The sequence below is a fragment of the Acanthochromis polyacanthus genome, chromosome 13 (assembly GCF_021347895.1).
Source record: "Acanthochromis polyacanthus isolate Apoly-LR-REF ecotype Palm Island chromosome 13, KAUST_Apoly_ChrSc, whole genome shotgun sequence".
In the NCBI taxonomy this organism is placed as follows: Eukaryota; Metazoa; Chordata; class Actinopteri; family Pomacentridae; genus Acanthochromis; species Acanthochromis polyacanthus.
The window spans coordinates 19,624,067-19,647,891 of record NC_067125.1 but is presented as its reverse complement, the minus strand read 5'-3'; the positions used below and the strand labels follow the sequence as shown (position 1 = coordinate 19,647,891).

The 23,825-nt window shown below is 40.2% G+C and overlaps 1 protein-coding gene across 1 annotated transcript in view; it reads left to right on the top strand.

Annotated features, from left to right (window-relative positions):
* fat3a (FAT atypical cadherin 3a) overlaps nucleotides 1–23,825 on the top strand; it is a 394,840-nt gene that overhangs the window by 154,396 nt on the left and 216,619 nt on the right. The window contains 6 exon segments of the mRNA XM_051958357.1: nucleotides 4,928–5,015; nucleotides 7,293–7,374; nucleotides 7,376–7,459; nucleotides 7,461–7,595; nucleotides 8,395–8,605; nucleotides 12,558–12,626. Of these exon segments, the coding sequence (XP_051814317.1) occupies nucleotides 4,928–5,015; nucleotides 7,293–7,374; nucleotides 7,376–7,459; nucleotides 7,461–7,595; nucleotides 8,395–8,605; nucleotides 12,558–12,626 (669 nt within the window).

Below are 23,825 nucleotides of genomic sequence, written 5' to 3'. Positions count from 1 at the left end.
TTGAAATATGATGTGTTTTTCAAAGTGTTCCTTTAATTATTTTGAGCAGTGTGTATATATATATTGTGTGTTGTGTGTGTGTGTGTGTGTGTGTGTGTGTGTTGTGTGTGTGTGTGTGGTGTGTGTGGTGTGTGTGTGTGTGTGAATGATGTTGATACTCCATCTATGATTTATATATATTCATTTTCTTTGATATATAACTTCTATCTATTGTTATATATAGAAATATGTCAGTATTTTGTTAATATATGTGTGTGTGTAATATATATATATAATATATATATATATAGCATAATCATATATTGTCTTTTCAAATTATTAAAATAATTGACTTTACTGCTATTATCTCCTTCTCTAACCTATATTAGTGTGTGTTTACAGTGTTTGCAAAATACCTGTCTACAGTCGAGCTTTATATCAGAATATTCTATTACTGTTAATCCCGCTATGAATATTTGTCCTGTATCATAGCTACATGTATGATGTTTGCAGCAAAAAAAAAAAAAAATCAGTTTAATATTCAGAGTTAAGATGGATTAAATGGGCTGCCAAACAGCGCTGAGTGGAGCGGGTGACCGGTCCAAGATGCGGCCCCACCACTCGTCAGCCCCCAATAGGCCAGTAGCAGTCGATGCGGCGTCTGCTCTTTATATATGTCTATGGTGTTAACCTGACGTATCAAAGATACTGAGCAAGATAGTTATTGAAGGAGCGGCGGCTAGGATTAAGGAATGGGCCCACCGCTGCTGATTGAATGTAGAGGAAACACTATATAACACTATATAACACTATATACATATATATATATAATATTATATATATATATATAGTACATGGTACACTATTTCATACACTGTGTAGTGGAACTACACTTCATGGTTAAATTGCACTTGTTAATTAGAAAGTTGTCATTTTAGAGCAAGTTTTTAAATAGGCTTTAATTAGAAGTTGACCAGTCTGTGAGCTGAAAGTCTAAAGTTCTGATTAAATTGACCTCAGTTTCCACACAAAGAAAAACACAAGACCATAAATTGATCTTAATGGAAAATGTTTATCAACTATTTTACAAACGTGATACATGTGAGCTCAAAACAGTGAAACTGGAGTATGTATACTGAATGTGTGATGTCAGACTACCCAAATAAATGAATAGGATTTTGGTGAAAGGAGGTAGTTAGCGAACAATCTAATTTTATGGATCTATACTTGGGTTACTTATGAATAAATCAAATTAACTTTAACAACATCAACCTGACCTGGAGCAGATAGAAAAGGTTAACTTTGCCTACTTTGTGCAGCGCTGGCTGGATCGGTGCCTCCTTTGCCTGGTTGGGCCAGAAATTTGTTTACAATGGATTCAGGCTGTCTCAGTTCTGAAGCGGCGTATGGTTGCCGGGAAACGAGTTCTGCCATGGAGCCCTCAGCAGTGCAGTTTCGGATGTCTGGCAACAGACTTCCAACTTTGACACACCGGTGATGGGTGTGTCAGTAGACAGCCAGTGTTTAGTGCACAGTGCGTGTGGTACTTGGTTGATGAAGGATAACAACACTATTAATGGAGGAATACAGCACCATTTGCTCCAGTGAATTACCAGTGTTAGTGTTCATTACAACAGGCTTTTGCTGTAAGTCTCTTTTGTGATATTAATGGTGGGCTTCCCCGTTCTGTGAACTGTCCAAGTTTCATGGTGGGAATAGGCCCAGACTCTCAACAAAAGGGGATTTCTTACCTGTCTTTGGCCTCTCCCTTTGCATTCCAAAGAAGGGCTAAGCTGAGTCTGCTGCAATTGCCATAAAATACTGCAAAAATAAGATGAGATAAACTTTATTGATCCACAATGGGGAAAGTTCACTGTTACAGTAGCTCCAAATGAGAGAAAAATAGTTTAAGGACAGTACAGAATACATAGTGCAAAAACACAGAAAACATTATATACACAGAAGTTTTTTTTTTTTTTCTTTTTCAGAACACTATTTACATGAGGTTGAAAAATAACAGTTATTGCACATAAGTGGAGGGAGAAAGTGCAGCAGTGACAGAGGTAAACCAGTTTATAATGCGACATTGTACAGTCTGACTGATGTTGGGAAAAATGACCTACATTTAGGTGTACCAGTCTATTGCTGAAGGCGTTTCTTGAAGAGTTCACAGTCTGATGCAGAGGGTGGGAGGAGTTTTCCCATGATGGACGATCGTTGGCCAGAGCCCTCCTCTCTCCCACCACCTCCACAGAGTCCAGGGGGGCAGCCACAGACTGAGCTGGCTCTTTTTATCAGCCGAATTCAAACACAAATGCATTGGTATATAAAATATGGTTAAACATTTGGTCCAAAGAATGACTGTTAACCAAAGGCTGCTGTAAAAACTGGCAGTTTGAACTTAAAACCCATTTTCCCATAGCAATTGACAAGTAACTATTTAGTAACTTGACATAAACAGTTAAGAGTATCATTAATACTTTAAACTGACTTTCTGATTTGTTTTACTTTTTTTCATTAAGGTACATCATTTTTACTTGATTTGTTAAACATGGGTAATAAACTACAATTTGTCATGCATTACAGCATTTTAATAGATGTTCATCATCTATAAAAATATAACCTGCCTTATGATTTATCCTTGATGTGTTAGTGTTATATGCATTTTTATATGTTAACAGAGTTGGTAGACATATCACATTCCATGAACATTCCCTGAAGGTTCCTATCTCCCTAGATTGGTAATCATGGTATATTGTTGCAATTCACAATCGTGTTTACACATCTTTTAAGGAAAAAAATTATATATATATATATATAATATATATATATTATACTATATATATATATATATATATATATAGGAGAAAGTTGATCGTCAACAACTACCTTTGGCTGTGTGAACAGATCTCATAAAAATTAGTTTGAATAAACACCAGATTAAATCCTCACATGGCTCAGTGGGGTAGAGTGCCTGTCTTGCAAACGGAGGGTTGCCGGTTCGATCCTCGGCCCATCGCGCTCATGTCCCTGAGCAAGACATTGAACCCCTAATTGCTCCTGATGGGTCGTGGTTAGCGCCTTGCATGGCAGCTTCCACCATCAGTGTTGAATGTGTGTGGTATCATGTAAAGCGCTTTGGGTACCTTTCAGGGTATGGTTGATGCTAGAGGGTACGGACCCGTACCCGTAGCATCTGTACTAGAGGTACGACGTGTTAGGTCACTGAAGAGCTGGCGATGGTTAACTACTATTGCTGCACATTACAGGCAGTTTATATGAATGACTTTGACGGCGAACATTGTATAATTTAACTAAAAATACACCGTCTCCTCTCACACTTTACGTAGACAATGTAGTTTTTTACGCTTTTAGACGCCGTGTCTAAATTGTTTGAAGTCCAGTTCCTATTAATTAGTTTACCGCGTTCAGTGGTGGAAGCGGGCTGACGAACTCCATTGCAAATGTTCCCATTTAATTTCGGACGCTAATTTACAAGATAAAATTAAGGATGTCGAATATGAAACAAACACTCGTGAATGGTGAGGAGCAGCTCTTTAATTCGGCATGAATTTAAAAAACTTCACAAACTCGATTTACTGTGATATTGTGAGATTTGTTTGTGGTGATGTAAATTAGCCATTCAACAGAGTCCCGCTAACATTAAAGTGACTGTGACAGGGTCTGTGTTGACAGACGCAGAAATACGTACAGGGTTTGTTTAGGTGTTAATATGTAATAGTCTGTCGCTACTTTTGAAGGTAAAAAAATACTTATAGTTTGCTGGCTGTTAGTTTCCGCCATTCATTCCGCAGATTCACCTCGAATCACGGAAGCGCCTTCATCAGCTCGCCGGCTCATTAATATTTATGTCCGTCGGATTACCAGCCCAATCACGAAGCGCGTTCATCAGCCGGCTCATTAATATTTATGTACGGCTCATTAATATTTATGTTAAGGGAAAGTTGCCCGTATCCGTAGGCCACAGGCTACGGGTACGGGCCCGTATCTGTAGACACTTGATGCTAGAGGTACGGACCCGTACCCGTAGCATCTGTACTAGAGGTACGGACGTGTTAAGGTCACTGAAGAGCTGGCGATGGTTAACTACTATTTGCTGCACAATTACAGGCAGTTTATATTTATGTACGGCACATTAATATTTATGTTAAGGAAAAAGTGCCGTATCCGTAGGCCACAGGCTACGGGTACGGGTCCGTATCTGTAGACACTACCTTCAGGTATAGTAAAAGCACTATATAAATGGAATCTGGAATCTGTCCCAGCTGACTTATGGGGAAGGGGCACCTTGGACAAACGAGCACTCTCATGTTCACATCTATGGGCAATTTAAAATTACCAGTTAACCTCAGCATGTTTTGGACTATGAGAGGAAGCTAGAGTGCCCAGAGAAAACCAATGCATGCACAAGGAGAACATGCAAATGTGCCAGTAACTAATTGGAAATTATAGTAAGTTTCTTACTATAACAAAATAGACACTTTCTAGGCACTAAGATAAATTGTAACAGTGTCCCACTATCAAAGTTCCAATATTTCCAGATTCCAGGTATCCACTACATAATTATGACAGAAAGAATTTTATAATATTTTTTTTTAGTACATGTAAAGGCTTACATAAATGTCTGCAGTCATTATGATATCAAATTCTCTCACATCTTTATAGCCTAGACTGCTCTGAAAAAAGTCAAAATACACAAAGATACATGTATTCTTTTGTCCTTTTTTGTCATTTTTAAAGCACAAAATAATCACCTCGTATAAAAATAATTTATCGTATCTTTTTTTACTTACTTTTTATTTACTTTCTCCCCATCCTCTCAATATGTATAGTTCCAAACAAATCAAGTGTCATGTCACCTTGCATATTTTCATTACTTGCACTACTCTATGTGTGGGGCCTTACTCTTTGCTGTTTTCTGTTTTAGGTCTGATCACTACAACCTCTCGGAGACTGGATCACGAACAACAAACAGAACATGTCTTAGAGGTAAGGGCATAGTGAATCTACAATATGTGTGTGTATTGTCTGTAGCCATGTATGCAGGTGTGAAATCAACAGTCTTATATACAATGGGTGAGAGAGGGACAAAAACTATCATTGTGCTTACGTCGTCCTTCAGTGCAAAAGACAGAATGTTATATCATCTATCCTTCCATTATCTATACACACTTGATCCTCTGTGGGGTTGCAGGGAGGTGGGGTATCCCAGCTGACTTTAGGATTCATTCTGGACAGGTCAGAACATTCGGTATTTGAGATTTTTGCACATTCACATTCATACATCAATTGACACATGCATTAGTAGTCTTGTGATATATGATGTTGACATGAGAGTCAGTAATCATCTTTTCACAAGCTTTTTAGTTTTTGCTGACAGTTTTGCTGACAGTTTTTATAAATGGTGTTAAATGAAATTTTACACCATTTTTCTTTCATGCATTTGTAAAGATAAAAATGGAAACAAACAAAAGAAAAAAACTACAAGCCAGATCAAATAAAAAATAAACCGATAAGGACAAGTTTGAAATTAAAACAACTTACTTACAGGGTGGAAAACATCACATTCATTTATTACCTTCAGTGATTTAGAAAGTAACTGGTCCATTATTTAATCCCCTTAAAGATTAGAAAAAACAAAAAAACTGCCTTCAGTAGCACTAACATATTTAGCAGGAATTTGACTGAAATCTGCTTAATTGTAATGAAATAATTGCTTTTCTCCTTTATATGGATGTCCTTCATAATTTCAAAATAATCTTGTAATGACAGGACATTCAATCTTTGCCAGTTTTCTTCTTACTATATTACTCACGTGGACAAAATTGTTAGTACCCCCGGTTAATGAAAGAAAAACCCACAAATGGTCCACAGAAATAATTTTAATCTGAACAAAAGTGATAAATAAATTACAAATTCTATGAAACTTTTCCAATGAGAAATCAGACATAAATACAAATAAAACTTAAACTGACTACTAATAACAAATACACTCTCTATGACTTCATGTATGTCCTGCGAACAGCAGTTATTTTACAGTCTCAAAAAATTACAAAGCTACACTGTCCACCAGCTCGTCATCTGCCTGTAAACTCAGGGCGGTCCCAACAGTTTCCAAAGGAGGGACTCGCAGCACAAACCTACATGGACAGACTAGCTGCCAAAATACTGAACAAGAGATGCTTGGGATTACAACACACAAAGAAGAGTGGGGCGTCATTCACTGCAATTACTTGACTACATCTTTGCATAGAGCATAGTTGTTCACCGCTATATTTGAGGCAAAATAATGTTCAAAATCTTGTAAACAGAACCTTTAAGGTATAGCAAGACACACATGTGTGTCTTGCTATCATTGTTGGGGACATACCATTGAACTCCTCTATTCATATCTTAAACCCTAACCCTAACCTTAACCAAACCCAACCCTAAACCTAAACAATGGCTAACCCTAAAAGAAACGTTTTTTGCACTTTTACTTTTTTCAGTAGCAACAACCATGGCCAAGAAAACACTGTTTTAAACTTGGTGCGAGACCGAAATGAGGTCCCCCACAAGTGACCAGTTTTTCGGTTTTTCCTACAGTTGTGGGGACATTTGTCCCCAGCATATAGCAAAAACATGGGCACACACTACACACACACACACACCACCATCAGGTGTGTTGTGTGTGCACATATATTATATATTATATTATTTATATATATTATTATTATATAATGTAGCCGCAAGGGGACACAAGCCAATGTCTTATTGTGACGGTCCCAGGCCCGGATAAATACAGAGGGTTGTGTCAGGAAGGGCATCCGACATAAACTTTGGCCAAATCAAACATGCGAATCATCATATATATATATATATATATATATATATATCCTTAAAGACAGCAAGAAGTTACTTCGTTTACAAATACATAAAACAAAGGATAGTGAAAGAATTTTATTCACTTTAATTGTACATTTTCAAAAGGTTTGTCTCTAAATGCCACATTAACTTAGAGTGGAATCTCTGCAATCATTAGCCACAAGAATCTTGTCATAAAGGGTCCTTCACTAGATATTGTTGACAAACTTTTCATTTTGTTAGTTAAATAACATTCCTTTTAAGTTTATCATCATCATCTTTAAAAAAAATGAACCTGGAAAATATTACATTAGGAGTTTCAAAGTTGAACTACTCAAATCTTCAACTGAAATCGAGCCTTGATTAGCATGCTTGCAAAGAAACAAAACAATGTTTGTTTTTACACTGAATCTCTCAATCTCTTGTGCTTCTGTAGGTGCTGGTATCAGTGGTGGTCCTAATCCCAGACAGAGTACAGTGTGGTGATGATTCAGGGTCCTGGATGAAAACGACAACAAGCCGATATTTTCCTGAGAAGGTTTATCAGGTCAAAATTCCAGAGAGAGGAGCGCAGAAAAAAGGGCGAGCCTATCATCGGGTATTCGCATACGACCGTGGATGATGGACCCAACAGTGACCTTTCTTACAGCATTGTGGGATTGGCAATGAGGATGGAAGTTTTCATTGACCCAAGACAGCAGTGGTATCATCACGCAAGGGCCTTCACCGCGGGGAGCTACGACATCCTGACCGTACGCAAGGCTTCCTTGTAACTGTTTTGCATTTACCATTTTAATAGTAAAACATGGATGACACAGTGGACAATGATTAGCGACTCACAATTTGAATGTTCCGTGGTTCAGATTTTGATCTAGAGAATTGGCATGTTTCACTGGGTACTCTGGCCGCCATAGGTGTGCATGTGAGTGTGCTGCATTGTCTGTTCTCTACGTGTGGCCTTGTGATGGACTAAATGGATGGATATTTAAATGTTGGCGGGTCTTTTATCAAAACCTGCTCTGGCAGAAGTTGGATTACCAGTCAGACAAAGCCATCAAATGTTTTAGGACCGCAGAGCTGAATGGTCCTGAGGCTAGGGCTTAGGCTGGGATCATAGTGGGATATACAGGACTGACAGCTGCGAACACCACAGATGCGCAGTTATTATCAAATGCTACTTTCTAGGCCACTCGGCAGACAGGTTCCATACATGTGCAGTAGATTGTCATCTATGCATTCTGTGCAACCACACAGCAAATCATATCAAAATTACAAAATCCATGTAAGACGAATTAGAGCTATGCATGCTGTTGCAGTGTAAACAAAAGGATTTGTCACAACAAACTGGAAGACGTCTGCACAGAACCTCGAGTGCAGTCTCTGATCAGGTTGTTTATTTCACTTGCATCCTAACAGACATTCATAAACTTTCTGATATGGAAACCATAGCAATAACCTCAGAGAAATGATCATAGTATTGTGGTCATATTTCATTTTTTTTGAAAACAGCATGAACTCCTGCACATTTGCATTACTGTGTTTCTTGTTTAGATCAAAGCAACAGATAATGGCCGTCCTCAGAAGTCCTCCACAGCTCGCCTGCACATCGAGTGGATCCGTCGACCATCTCCATCGACTTTACCTCTGATCTTCGAAGAGCCATTCTACAATTTTACTGTCATGGAGAACGACAAAGTGGCTGAGATTGTAGGTGTGGTGTCCCTGCAGCAGAGTTCCGCCCTCTTGTGGTTTGACATCACAGGTAAATTTCGCCTGTTGGTAAAGAAAATTCAGTGTTTCCCCTCCCATATCACCAGCGAGGCGGCCTGCCTCGTCGGTATCGGCCACCGCCTCATTAAAATTCTGCCAACATTGCCGCCTCACTGGTCCGCGGCAAAAAAAAAAAAAAAAAAGTGCAGTGCAAAACCCGCCGGACCGACGAGACCGTCCGCGGGGGGGTGCGCGGCTACGGTGGAGACGGCCCGATAGTATATATAATTTCTCTCCCCCACCACCACCTCATAGCCATTTCAACCCAGGGGAAACACTGAAATTGCTGTCAGGAAGTAGAGGGTTTTGGCTGTGTGTGATAAGGTCTGTCCAGGTTTGTGCATGGTGTGTGTTGGGCTGACAATATTGGTGTGGACTGGTGTCTATGAGGTGCAGCTCAGATCCTGTGGTGTCGCTGCAGGATCTGTTGTGCTCTGCCCATCCCAGTCACCATGGTGACAGCTTTCTTTAGGTTCCAGGTCAAGCAATAAAAACAGACAACAGATTCTACAGAGAATTGATATGGATTGGATTCAGGGGAAAACTTATACAAATGTGCATGTCTATGTTTATTTTCTTGACACTGTTCTTCAGGGACTATACCTTTTAATGATTTTGTGTAATAAATTCAAAGTATTATTCATGACCTCTAGATTGTCTGTGCTGAGAGGACCTGTCAGTCAGCTCTCAATAAAAAACACACTGACAAATTTTAAAGTCAGTTTGATGGTCTTCTGTAAGTTCAAATTGCCCAACATGGCACAGTTAATACACTCAACAAAAATATAAACGCAACACTTTTGTTTTTGCTCCCATTTTTTATGACATGAACTCAAAGATCTAAAACTTTTCCACATACACAATATCACCATTTCTCTCAAATATTGTTCACTAATCTGTCTAAATCTGTGATAGTGAGCACTTCTCCTTTGCTGAGATAACCCATCCCACCTCACAGGTGTGCCATATCAAGATGCTGATTCGACACCATGATTAGTGCACAGGTGTGCCTTAGACTGCCCACAATAAAAGGCCACTCTGAAAGGTGCAGTTTTATCACACAGCACAATGCCACAGATGTGGCAAGATGCGTGCAATTGGCATGCTGACAGCAGGAATGTCAACCAGAGCTGTTGCTTGTGTATTGAATGTTCATTTTTCTACCATAAGCCGTCTCCAAAGGGGTTTCAGAGAATTTGGCAGTACATCCAACCAGCCTCATAACCGCAGACCACGTGTAACCACACCAGCCCAGGACCTCCACATCCAGCATGTTCACGTCCAAGATGGTCTGAGACCAGCCACTCGGACAGCTGCTGAAACAATCGGTTTGCATAACCAAAGAATTTCTGCACAAACTGTCAGAAAGTGTCTCAGGGAAGCTCATCTGCATGCTCGTCATCTTCATCGGCATCTCCACCCGACTCCAGTTCGTCGTCGTAACCGACTTGAGTGGGCAAATGCTCATATTCGATGGCGTCTGGCACGTTGGAGAGGTGTTCTCTTCACGGATGAATCCTGGTTTACACTGTTCAGGGCAGATGGCAGACAGCGTGTGTGGCGTCGTGTGGGTGAGCGGTTTTCTGATGTCAGTGGTGCTATTGGAGTGGCCCATGGTAGCAGTGGGGTTATGGTATGGGCAGGTGTCTGTTATGGACCAAGAACACAGGTGCGTTTTATTGATGGCATTTTGAATGCACAGAGATACCGTGACGAGATCCTGAGGCCCATTGTTGTGCCATACATCCAAGAACATCACCTCATGTTGCAGCAGGATAATGCACGGCCCCATGTTGCAAGGATCTGTACACAATTCTTGGAAGCTGAAAATGTCCCAGTTCTTGCATGGCCAGCATAATCACTGGACATGTCACCCATTGAGCATGTTTGGGATGCTCTGGATCGGCGTATACGACAGCGTGTACCAGTTCCCGCCAATATCCAGCAACTTCGCACAGCCATTGAAGAGGAGTGGACACCCCCCAATAAAACAAAACTGCACCTTTCAGAGTGGCCTTTTATTGTTGGCAGTCTAAGGCACACTTGTGCACTAATCATGGTGTCGAATCAGCATCTTGATATGGCACACCTGTGAGGTGGGATGGATTATCTCAGCAAAGGAGAAATGCTCACTGTCACAAATTTAGTAAGATTTGTCAACAATATTTGAGAGAAATGGTGATATTGTGTATGTCGAAAAAGTTTTAGATCTTTGAGTTCATCTCATAAAAAATGGGAGCAAAAACAAAAGTGTTGTGTTTATATTTTTGTTGAGTGTCTGTAATGCTCAGTACATGATGCTCAGTTTTAAGGCATTATGTATGATGGTGTTTCTAGTGGGGTTAAAGTGAGTTCCTAACTCAAATAATCAGTATTGTTGATTCCAATTCTGTGATTTTTTTTTTTCATCTCACCCAGTACTTCAGTGTATGTACACTGACAGTTCCCTAGCACGTAGCACGATGCACGTAGGCTCCTGTCAGTCACCAATCAAAAGAAAATGAACAACAACCAGGAAGAACAGCAGTCTCCATCATGTGCCACCCAACTTTCCATTTGTTGTCACTGAGCAGTGACAGTCAGTATGTATCCAGCTGGAGATACCTTCTGGCTTGTGCTTCTGGCTTTCCATAGCACTGACCATCTCTGATCTGTGTTTCTTTTAATGTTTGTGCCCATTTCTCACTCACTCTGTAGAAATTCTTTCTCATTTTACTGAAGATTTTTTTTAGTGTGTGCACATCATTTCCCAGGATCCTCTGCTATTTTTTTAACAATGACCTTTTTATTAATTAGTATCAATGAGACAATATGAAACAGCAAATGAATCTTTCTACACATACTTTTAACAACAACATAAACCTTGTGATCTTAGGCAGAACAGTGGCACAGAACACAAAGGCTTAGTATAAATGTAATTTATGTGTAAAATCAATGTGCAATTTGTGGATCAAAATGAAGTTAAAGTAATATGATATATGAGTGGATGGTGACAATTTGTTATTTAACTATGATAATACAACAATGAAAGAAATGTTATATACACATTTATTAAGGCAAGACTTCCCAGATAGCAAATTATGGGTGAATCAATGTTGAATCTATATTGAGACCTAACGTAGAAATTATACAGAAAGCGCAAGGTTGATAAAATGTTGAGTCAACGTTTGCTTTTCAACCATAAATCACACTTTACCCAGATAGCAAAAGATGTTAAATCAATGTTGAATTAGGGTTAAGAAGGTTGAATTTTGGTTGCGGTTGAAGATTGATGGTTGGATGAACGTTGATTCAACAACATTTTGTTAACATTGAAGTTTGTGTTTAAAAGATACCATTGAATCTACGTTGTATTTTGGTTTCATTAAAATGTTTGACGGGTCAATGTTTAATTAATGTTGAATCTATGTTTGCAAACATGTAATCTATGTAAGCAAACGTTGACTCAACATTTTATCAACCTTGCACTTTCTGTATAATTTCTACGTTAGGTCTCAACATAGATTCAACACTGATTCACCCATAGTTTGCTATCTGGGTTTAGAAGTCTGAACAAGACTGTAAGATCCATAGTTTTACAACCTGTCAGTAAAATCTTTGTGGTACACGTATTGAGAGAGATTATGGCATACAGTGAAAAACATCACTTGCCACCTTTAACAGTTTTTGTGAAACTAGTGCAGCTGTGCTAAACCAAATTGCCAAATATGATGAAATTCTGAATATAGCATACTTTCACAAGTTATTCTGAGTAGACTTCATAACATGTATACAAGACATGATAAGTTTCAGCTCATCAGTGGTAGCTGCTATCTCTGTCCTGTCTTCTCATCTCTTTTACTCATCATGTTATTCTTCTGTCTCTGTCCTCCTCCACTAGCCTGTCTGTCCTTCCCGTCTTACACTCTCTCTCCTCTCTCTTGTAAATGCTTCATGCTTGGAAGGTCCCAGGTCTTTCCGTGAGACGTTCTATATTCTGCAGAGCGCTTGTGGCAGGAACTGTTCCTCAGAAGGTATCTCACTTCCAACGTCCACTAAAACTCTTTGCTGTTGTCTGAACTTCCTTTTTTTCTTTTCCTTTCCTGTTCCTTGTTTTTGTTGGCACCCATGGTCCATTCGTATGCTTGTCATCGCTGATGCTGACATAAACCTGTGATAGTTTGGGTGGAGCACACCACAAAGAAGCCTGAGCATTAGTATGTGTGTTTATGTGCAAGTGTTTGTCTTGTACATGCGTGTGTTCCACTGTTTTAGGCTAAAGTGTAGCCAAGGTTAATTTAACGGGACAAAGGTTTGGTAAAAAGGTATCACAACATTGTTATCTGCTCCCATGGCAGCAGTCCCTGGGGTTACCTCAGTGAGAACTTACCCTGATGACCTGCTGTTAGCAGCACCTGTTCACACATTCCTTCTGGAATCGATGCATGCTCTCCAGTCTCCTGACACATTAGCAAAACTAATGACTGCATTCCACAGAGGGATGCAGTTTTGCAAAGCAAAAAGAACAACACAGCTTTTCCAAGTCTACATCCAGCCAGAACACTAAACATTCAGTACTTCACAACCAGTACCTAAACCACAGAACCCAGGCATAACACCCAGCAACGAGTGCAATAATCACCACCAATCTCACAATATACCAAGCTCAGAGTGCTTTCAAACACCTCACAGCCAGCAAGTGAAAACTCTAGATATGAACTGTGCCAATAACAAAAGTGAGACCTAGTGCAGATGTGGAGAGGGCGCATAGACAGAGAAAAACTAAAGGTTAAGACTAAAACAGAGAAAAAAATATATAAATGAAGAGAACGGAAAGGAATGGCAGTGGTGCATGTTGCTTTTTCTGTCTCACCCCTAAATTCCACATAACGCGAAACCGCCGCGCCATGCAGCGCCGCGCTCTTGAATCGTACTGCACAGCACTTAGAACCCATTCTCTTCTATCAGACAGTTTCCACTGCACACGCTGCGGAGCGCCAGCGCTGTGTCTCTGAAGCGCCGGCGCGCGCCACGGCGCTGGAGATTCGCTTCAGTTCTATTTTCTGCGCCGCCGCTTCAAAACCTCGTAAATTCACTGTCGTTGAGAAAGCACCAGACAGGAAGTTAAACCGGAACTTTCAAAATAAAACACAATGCACGACCTCTCGGACGTAAATTTTTTCCTATATGTCGTTATTACACCTCCGGAGGCACAAGCATCAGGTCAACGGGGTCCCAGATACAACACAACGCCCAACCCGGTCTCACAAGGATTCGTGAAACTATCACGTAAATTAATCTATGGTTACGTGCGCACCAACACGATTTCTCATATTTTACGTGTTGCTCACAATGAAATTCAAACCAATGTATTTCAAGCGGAGGACTTTTCATGCCACTCAGAACGTATTTCAAACGAATATTTTCAATGTAAAAGCGTTGCGAATCCAACGCTATATTTTGCATTACATCGTCCCATACATATAATGTGATGCCTTTATTTTTGCTGCAGGATTTGGGTATTTGAGATTAAAAAACGTTAGTGTTTGTTTGTTTGCAAACGGGTTGGATTTTGTTTTCATATCTGAGTCTTAATCACACCTGAATAGAACGTTTAATTAATCAAATATTCCTCGTGTGTCATGTTTCTCCTCGGTCTGATTTAAGCGAGTTACGTAGGGCATTTTGAATCGGTATATTATATTTTTAATGTAAAAGCATTGCGAATCCAACGCTATATTTTGCATTCGCAGGGGCCGGCAATTAGATGTGGCTTCGGGCCAAAATTTGTGTAAACATGATTCGGCGGTTTGACCGACGGGCCGGTGCGCTGGTATTTATTAAATAATTTTGATGAGTGGGTATCCAATGCCTGTATAGCTCAGCACGTTAAGCAGGTGACTCATGTACAAGAGCTGGTCTCGGACGCGGGTTCGATTCCGGTTTGCTTTATTATAATATTTTGGAAGTTTTTCATACACAAACGGACTGCTGTAAAACTTTTTTAACATGATTGAAGATATCAAACTCATGGACAACTCCTAACCCACTGGACATTCATGCGGACAGACTCCTGTTTCAATTTAAAAAAAACAAAACAAAACAAAACGTGCAGCACTTCGGCACCTTTCTTCTTCGGTGGTGTCTGTGTAAAACAATGTCCAACATGCAAACAGCACACCCAGCGCCATGAAGCACAAAATGCAGGTGTAAATCAATGGGGTGCTGAACATAGTAATATTCATAGCGGAAATAATAGATAATAATAATAATGATAGGTAATAGAATATTCTGAAATTAAGCTCGACTGTAGACAGGTATTTTGCAAACACTGTGAACACACACACACACACACACACACTAATATATGTTAGAGAAGCAGATAATGGCAGTAAAGTCAATTATTTTAATAATTTGAAGAGACAATATATGATTACGCTATATATACATATATAAACAAAATACTGACTAATGAACACATATTTCTATATAAAACTATATATATATATATATATATATATATATATATATATAAAATATCATTTTCTGACATATCTTTTTTAATATATATGTATGAATTATATTGATTGTCTATATGTGATTTATATAATAATTTTCTCTGATATATAACTTCTGTCTATTGTTTTATATAAAAATATGTGTTCATTAGTCAGTATTTTGTTTATATATGTGTATATAGCGTAATCATATATTGTCTCTTCAAATTATTAAAATAATTGACTTTGCTGCCATTATCCGCTTCTCTAACATATATTAGTGTGTGTGTGTTTACAGTGTTTGCAAAATACCTGTCTACAGTCGAGCTTAATATCAGAATATTCTATTACTGTTAATCCCACTATGAATATTAAAATACGCCGAACCATTTGTCCTGTATCATAGCTACATGTATGACGTTTGCAGCAAAAAAATTAAAAAACGCGTGAAAAACAGTTTAATATTCAGAGTTAAGATGGATTAAATGCGCTGTCAAACAGCGCTGAGTGGAGCGGATGACCGGACCAAGATGGCGGCCCCACCGCTCGTCAGCCCCAATAGGCAGTAGCGCTCGATGCGGCGTCTACTCTTTATTATGTCTATGGTGCTGAATGCTCTGGGAGCAAGTCTGCAGTGAAAACACTTTTGAAGGGGTCAAGGGTCACTAAATCAAGGTTCAAAGGTTCAAGGGTTCACTTTATTGTCGTATCATTCCACATTTGCACATGAAACAATATGAAATTTGACCCTGGTCCCAGTTTCAGCCATCAAAAAAATATAAAAACACTCTCATAAAGACAATATAAGTATAAAGAGACACACTAATATATACAAATCTGCAACATAGATGTATGTGCAGTGAACCAACAGTTTGTGCAATATTTAGTAGGTAAATGAATAAAGAGCCTAGTCCAGTAGTGCAGTGTGTGTATGAATGTGTGTATGCTTGTGTGTGTATGTGGGGATGCGTGCATGCATGTGTATTTGCGGGGGAGAGGTGGTGATGATATGAAAACAGAGTCTACACAGACCTGTTCAGTAGCCCGACAGCTTCGCGGAAGAAGACTTCAAATGAAGGAGACATTTTGTGCAACAAGTATCATAAAAGTCATTCCCAGTGGAATTCAAGTCTGATATTGTGTGGGACTATTCAGAGCAGTCACATGAAGCACTGTATCTGTTTTCAAGGGTCTAGCCCCACGGGAACCCGCGTTTTTCAGCAGTGAGGCCTGCTAGCAGTGATGCAGCCTGAGGCCTTCAGACATGTAAAAAAAAATTCCTGCTCGGTCATTTTTGGGTCTAGTGACACCAAATCGTACACGCTCTTAGTAGACCACCTCCTGACCTTGCATATTTTTTTTCAGAGAGTTTACTCAAAAGGGGCTCGATCATGGCCCTGTTTCTTACTCTACGGTTAACCCTTTAATGTCCAAATGCTTCAAAACGGGCTAAAAAGGTCAAAATCTCGCACAATCCTAAACCAATTTGGACCAAACTGCACAGGTTCTATATACAGAGGCTAATGTGAACGCTCATGCACGTTTCAGACCTCCAGGGGCCCTGAAGAAGGAATGAGGGCCAAAAAAAAACAAGTTTTTTCATAAATGTCCCTCTTTTGCTCTCATTTCTCTTCTGTAACACTCAGAGAGCTGAAACCTGGGATCTGGTACCTCTGAAACATCTAAAATCTAAATCCACTAGAACTGTTTTGCTAGCCCCTCCCAAACCGGAAGTAGCTCCAGGAACGACCTAGAGACTTGTGCTTCAAATCAATTGTTTACCAAGGTCACCTGAATCACCCCTAAAAGTTTCAGCTCATTTGATGCAAAAATTACCGATTTGTGGGGCTTCATAGTCCAAAAATGTCAAACTTTGACCATGCGCCAGGGGTCACAGGAAGGTCACAGAGACACCAAACCAGCACAGTTCAGCTCCAAATATAGCCTAGTATAACATACTAAAAGATCAGCCCCAGGGTCCCAGTAGAAAAATCTGACCAAGTGTTCATGTTTGAAAATCAGGTCTTGTCAGACTTTTAAACCCTGAGAGCCTTCTTGCCAGTGGAATTAGACCCTCACCCTCATTTTTTACCCAAACGGGACGAAATCTTAACCACAAGTACTAGGGCCCTCGGTGAGTCGGTATGTACAATTTCAGCCTCCTAGGTCAACAGGGGGCCAGATGGTACCTAATATTTGACTGAGTAGGTGTGTTCTCCATTCTCCAAACTTCAACATGGTACCATCTGGCCCCCTGTTGACCTAGGAGGCTGAAATTGTACATACCGACTCACCGAGGGCCCTAGTACTTGTGGTTAAGATTTCGTCCCGTTTGGGTAAAAAATGAGGGTGAGGGTCTAATTCCACTTATTATTTCCGCTATGAATATTACTATGTTCAGCACCCCATTGATTTACACCTGCATTTTGTGCTTCATGGCGCTGGGTGTGCTGTTTGCATGTTGGACATTGTTTTACACAGACACCACCGAAGAAGAAAGGTGCCGAAGTGCTGCACGTTTTGTTTTGTTTTGTTTTTTTAAATTGAAACAGGAGTCTGTCCGCATGAATGTCCAGTGGGTTAGGAGTTGTCCATGAGTTTGATATCTTCAATCATGTTAAAAAAGTTTTACAGCAGTCCGTTTAGAAAGCTGCATTTGTGTATGAAAAACTTCCAAAATATTATAATAAAGCAAACCGGAATCGAACCCGCGTCCGAGACCAGCTCTTGTACATGAGTCACCTGCTTAACGTGCTGAGCTATACAGGCATTGGATACCCACTCATCAAAATTATTTAATAAATACCAGCGCACCGGCCCGTCGGTCAAACCGCCGAATCATGTTTACACAAATTTTGGCCCGAAGCCACATCTAATTGCCGGCCCCTGCGAATGCAAAATATAGCGTTGGATTCGCAATGCTTTTACATTAAAAATATAATATACCGATTCAAAATGCCCTACGTAACTCGCTTAAATCAGACCGAGGAGAAACATGACACACGAGGAATATTTGATTAATTAAACGTTCTATTCAGGTGTGATTAAGACTCAGATATGAAAACAAAATCCAACCCGTTTGCAAACAAACAAACACTAACGTTTTTTAATCTCAAATACCCAAATCCTGCAGCAAAAATAAAGGCATCACATTATATGTATGGGACGATGTAATGCAAAATATAGCGTTGGATTCGGAAGAAGAAGCGGAAGAAGATGGATGGATGGATGGATGGATTCGCAACGCTTTTACATTGAAAATATTCGTTTGAAATACGTTCTGAGTGGTATGAAAAGTCCTCCGCTTTGATTCGCAACGCGTTTACATTAAAAAATATTCGTTTGAAATACGTTCTGAGTGGCATGAAAAGTCCTCCGCTTGAAATACATTGGTTTGAATTTCGTTGTGAGCAACACGTAAAATATGAGAAATCGTGTTGGTGCGCACGTAACCATAGATTAATTTACGTGATAGTTTCACGAATCCTTGTGAGACCGGGTTGCAACGCCATGGACAAGAGAAATTACCGTTTTTTATATAGAATAAACCATACAAAATTAACTATTGGATAAGGTTGATGCTACAGGTACGGGCCCGTACCTGTAGCATCTGTACTAGAGGTACGGACCCGTACCCGTAGCATCTGTACTAGAGGTACGGACCCGTTAAGGTCACTGAAGAGCTGGCGCCAGTTAACTACTATTTGCTGCACATTACAGGCAGTTTATATGAATGACTTTGACGGCGAACATTGTATAATTTAACCAAAAATACACCGTCTCCTCTCACACTTTAGACATTGCAGTTTTTACGCTTTTAGACGCCGTGTCTAAATTGTTTGAAGTCCAGTTCCTATTAATTAGTTTACAGCGTTCAGTGGTGGAAGCGGCTGACGAACTCCATTGCAAATGTTCCCATTTAATTTCGGACGCTAATTTACAAGATAAAGTTAAGGATGTCGAATATGAAACAAACACTCGTGAATGGTGAGGAGCAGCTCTTTAATTCGGCATGAATTAAAAAAAAACACAAACTCGATTTACTGTGATATTGTGAGATTTGTTTGTGGTTATGTAACTTAGCCATTCAACAGAGTCCGCTAACATTAAAGTGACTGACGTGCAGTGTCTGTGTTGACAGACATAGAAAATCCGTCAGGGTTTTGTTTAGGTTGTTATTATGTAATAGTGTGTCGCTACTTTTGAAGGTAAAAAAAATACTTGTAGTTTGCTGGCTGTTAGTTCCGCCATTTGTTTTGTTTGCTGTTTGTGCTTTATTAGAACAGGGTCACGTGAATAAAAAGTTTTGCTATTTTTAATAGTAGTGCTGATTTCAACCCCCAAATCGCTGTCCGTGAAAAAGTGAGATAATGATATTTATAAGCCATTATGCATGATAGAAAAAGAGAACAGCAGATGACTGACACGATAGGCTCAGCACGCAGATTCACCTCGAATCACGGAAGCGCCTTCATCACTCGGATTACCAAGCCGGCTTATTAATATTTATGTACGTCGGATTACCAGCCAATCACAAAGCGCGTTCATCAGCCGGCTCATTAATATTCATGTACGTCTCATTAATATTTATAGTAAGGGAAAGTGCTGTATCTGTAGGCCACAGGCTACGGGTACGGGTCCGTATCTGTAGACACTACCATTGGATAAAGAAAAGCACTCATTTGAGATCAAAACATAAATCATGTACTCAACCATGCTAGAAGTACTATAAATCACAGAGCAATGTGGCTGGCTCAAGCAAAGCGACCTTGTAGAAGCGAAATGAGGTGTGGTTTATTTATTTTCTGTTTATATCATGTGTTTTTATTGCGTGATATCGCTATTCACACGAGAGCCTCTCTGAGGAGCAGCCCTCCCCATCTGGACGGCGCGCTGCTGCGCTGTGCTTGCAGTGTGCTTTGACTTCCGGAGCAAGACGGCGGCGCTTCGTTCCGTTGCGCGGCGCGGCGCGATCACGTTATGTGGAAATTCGGGCTTAGTGGTGTTCAAAAACATTTTACAATGTATTTCTCATTCACCAATTTACACACACATTCAGTTTTATAGATGGATGAAAAGATAAAGCGTCTACATCAAATCAAAATTAAATCAAATGAAGATTTATTGTCACCATATCAGATGAGAGCTTTTCTCCAGGATCCAAAAACCAGATCAGCAGTTTAGTATTCTGACTGCTTGTGGAGTGAAGCTGTTTATCAGTATGATGGTTCTTCCTTTGATGCTCCTGAAATGTTTGCCTGATGGCAGCAGTTCAAACTGTTTATGGAGAGGGTGTGAGGAGTCCTTGATAATGTTCGGTGCCCTGCTTCTGCAGCAGCTCTGGAAAAGTTCTTGAACAGAGGGGAGGGAAATTCAGATGACCCTCTCAGCTGCAATGAGTATCCTCTGCAGGGCTTTTCTGTCTGACATACTGTAGCTGGAGTACCATGTTAAGATGCAGAATGTCAGGACTCTCTGAACCACACCTCTGTAGAAAGTCCTTGATAGAGGTGAGCACCTCAAAAGATATTCCACACATATACAAACATGCTGTCACACAGAAATATATACACACCCAGATTTAATAAGACGAAAGCATACAGAACATATGCATTCACATACTGCTCCCTTTAAACACACACCAGTGCTCTATTTTTAGCTTTAGATGCCTGTGCCCCACCCAGCAGGCTGAACCAGACAGACACACTAGTCAGCAGTGATCAGAGTGGATCACAGATCAACCTCTGTGTGGTCCTCAGTATCTGTGTGTGAAATTGATTTCATATCAGTATTGATTTTTATGGATTTTGTAAAAATTGTGATCATGAAGATTCTATTTATTAGACGCTTTACTGACAGTTCTAGTGTGTTATCTGAGGTGCAGAGCATGAGTCCTGCCTGTAAGAGTGAGAAGGAAGAAATAAAATTAATAATTTTAAAAGGGTAAGTAAGTGTGATTCCTGAATTCACTTGTGTTCATGGTATTAGCAGGATAAATATGGAAGCAAATCAAACTCATCAGATTCTGAATTTTAAAAGCTGCTGAATTTCTTACTTTGATTTTTTTTGCATCAAAGTTATGTATGTGAATTTTTTTATCCCTGAATTTAGCTCATCAAAATTCTAAAAACCAGTTAAAAATTCAATGTGTTCAAAATTCACCGTCAAATAATTCAGTGTTCAAAATTGGCCGTTCACGTCCAGGCGACTTAGACATAAATAATCAATCCTGGCCAAAATCGAACAAACAACCAGCCAATCAAGTGACGCTCCTCTGGTTATGTGACACGGACAGTTGACCTCACAAGAACAAGGTAACTATGGCTACCAGCGTGAAATGAGAGCGCTTCGGTAAGTGTATTAATCCTTTAAGTGTCCTCTATGTGGTTTGTTTTTGTGAAACTCAGTAACCTGTAATGCATGACATGTTTCCAAAGAACAAGATCTATAGTATACGCAAGGAGCTTTTAATGACGTGCTGCTAGCTGCGCTAGCCACGTTAGTACAGTGCTAGCACAGTGTTAGTACAGCACTAGCCATGCTAGCCGCATTAGTATAGTGCTAGTACAGCGCTATCTGCGTTAGTACAGTGCTAGCTGCGCTAGCCGCGTTACTACAGCACTAGCACAGTGTTAGTACAGCGCTAGCACAGCGTTAGTACAGCAATAGCACAGCGTTAGTACAGCGCTAGCTATGCTAGCCACGTTAGTATAGCACTAGCACAGTGTTAGTACAACGCTAGCACAGCATTAGTACAGCGCTAGCCGTGTTAGTACAGCAGTAGCTGTGCTAGTACAGTAATAAAGCCACACTGACAGCACGTTCTGCAGCTGGGTAGTTGAGTAACAATTTTATAAACGCACAAATGGGCAGAAGTGTGAGTTATGCACCCGAAAATGCAGTTAAATCACAGAGCAGTGTCAAGAATCTGGTAACCTAGCAAACTTAATTAGTCTATATAACACTTTGTTTATTATGCGTGTTTTCTGGTCAAGTTGATGTTTTGGTTTGCTTCATTTAAAATTACACTTGATCTTGAAAGGTTTTAAACTGTGTAGTCAAAGTAATCCCAGCTGTGAATGAATAGCTTTAAATGATCTGCCCTACACTGCTCTGTTCATAGCCGACCATTCTGTCACAGCGTGCTATATCAAGAGTTAGTGTGCAATGATAGTGATAAATGCAGCCCATTTTTGTCAACTGTTTCCTGTTTAGTCAGTCAATGTGAAACCCGTCAGACCACCGGAGCGACGGGACCAGAAAGTCCGTCGATCCACCATTTTCTCGCACCTAGCCGGACCGCCTGTCCGCCACCCTCCGGCGACGTATTTACATACATGGCAATTTTCTGCGGATTTCCGACGATTTAATTTCAAATTTGAACATTTCTGTGAATCGTCTAAATCCGTTGAGAAAATTTTAGGGGGGGTTAGGTACTTTATTGTCGCCGATGTTAACGAAACTCAAGTGAATAGTTGTGAAATATGCAAAAATATGCAAAAATATGCGCGATTCACCTGCCGTCTGGCCGCGGAGGGATGTGTCCTCTAATCAGACACTGGGACTGCTGTGGGGTTACTGGACTGACAGTCTGTGCTTTGGGAGGGGGAGAAGCTCACAGCAGTCTGCTGCTTGTTGAGGACAGTAACTGCAGAATGATCCTTTTCCTGTCAGTCTCCAAAACGGCAGAAAAAGTCACTAGATTTGTGGCTAGTTGCTTTTTGACAAAAAAAAAAGTCGCTAGGACGCTTTGGAAAGTCGCTAGATTTAGCGAAAAAGTCGCTAAGTTGGCAACACCAGCACCGCGCTCCGCATCAGCGTGTGCTTCAAGAGTGTGTGTGTGTGTGTGAATGCGCGAACTGATGACGTCAGGCCGGGCGTCATATAAAAACTCACTCACAACTCCATTTATATTGGTTATAGTTTTCTCATTTTATGCGGAAATTGTGAAATCAAGCGGGACCCGCATATTTCTCTTTTTTTCGTGGAAATGTGAGATTCTTGCGGGAATTATGCGCAGTTTTGCGGGGATTATGCAGCCTTTTGGGAAATAATTGACCCCCGCATAATCAGTGGCATTTTGGTGATTAATGCGGGAATTTATGCGATCGCATAATCACATTTTCTTGTTTTTTTTTCTTTTTTTTGTCCTGTCCGGCAACAGAGCAGGCAGAATGGGGATCTGGCTGCTGCATTGTGCCATACAAGTTTGCTTTTCCAAGGAGAGTTTATAAGTATAAGACTCCCCTTGATACTGTACAGTAATTTATTTACTTTGAATACTTGTTGATTAGTTAAATATACATAAGTTTGCCGGACCTGACAGGGGAAAGGCAGGAAGAAAGAAACAAGAAGAGAGAAAGAAAGAAAAAAAAAACAACAAGGGGGGATAGTGAAGACAAAAGGAAGGGTGCAAGAATACAATTATCTTTCAATTGAAACCGACACAACAGACAACAAGCTAGTACACCTTAACAAAGACACACCGGAACGCATCCTACGGGTTTTGTTTGGAAACACAGTTAGTAATTATTCAGATCATCTATGTGAAGCAAACAAACTGAGGAAACATGTCTTTTGATATTCTGGCACCAGGACAAACTTAACACCCCCCAAGACAACATGGTTGCTATGTCCACATGCAGAGTACGGTGCAATTGTGACTGTGATCATGCAACTATGACCTCTGACCTCCGTGAAGGCCAGAAGCGGGCCCGAGAGCCCACAAGACCCAGG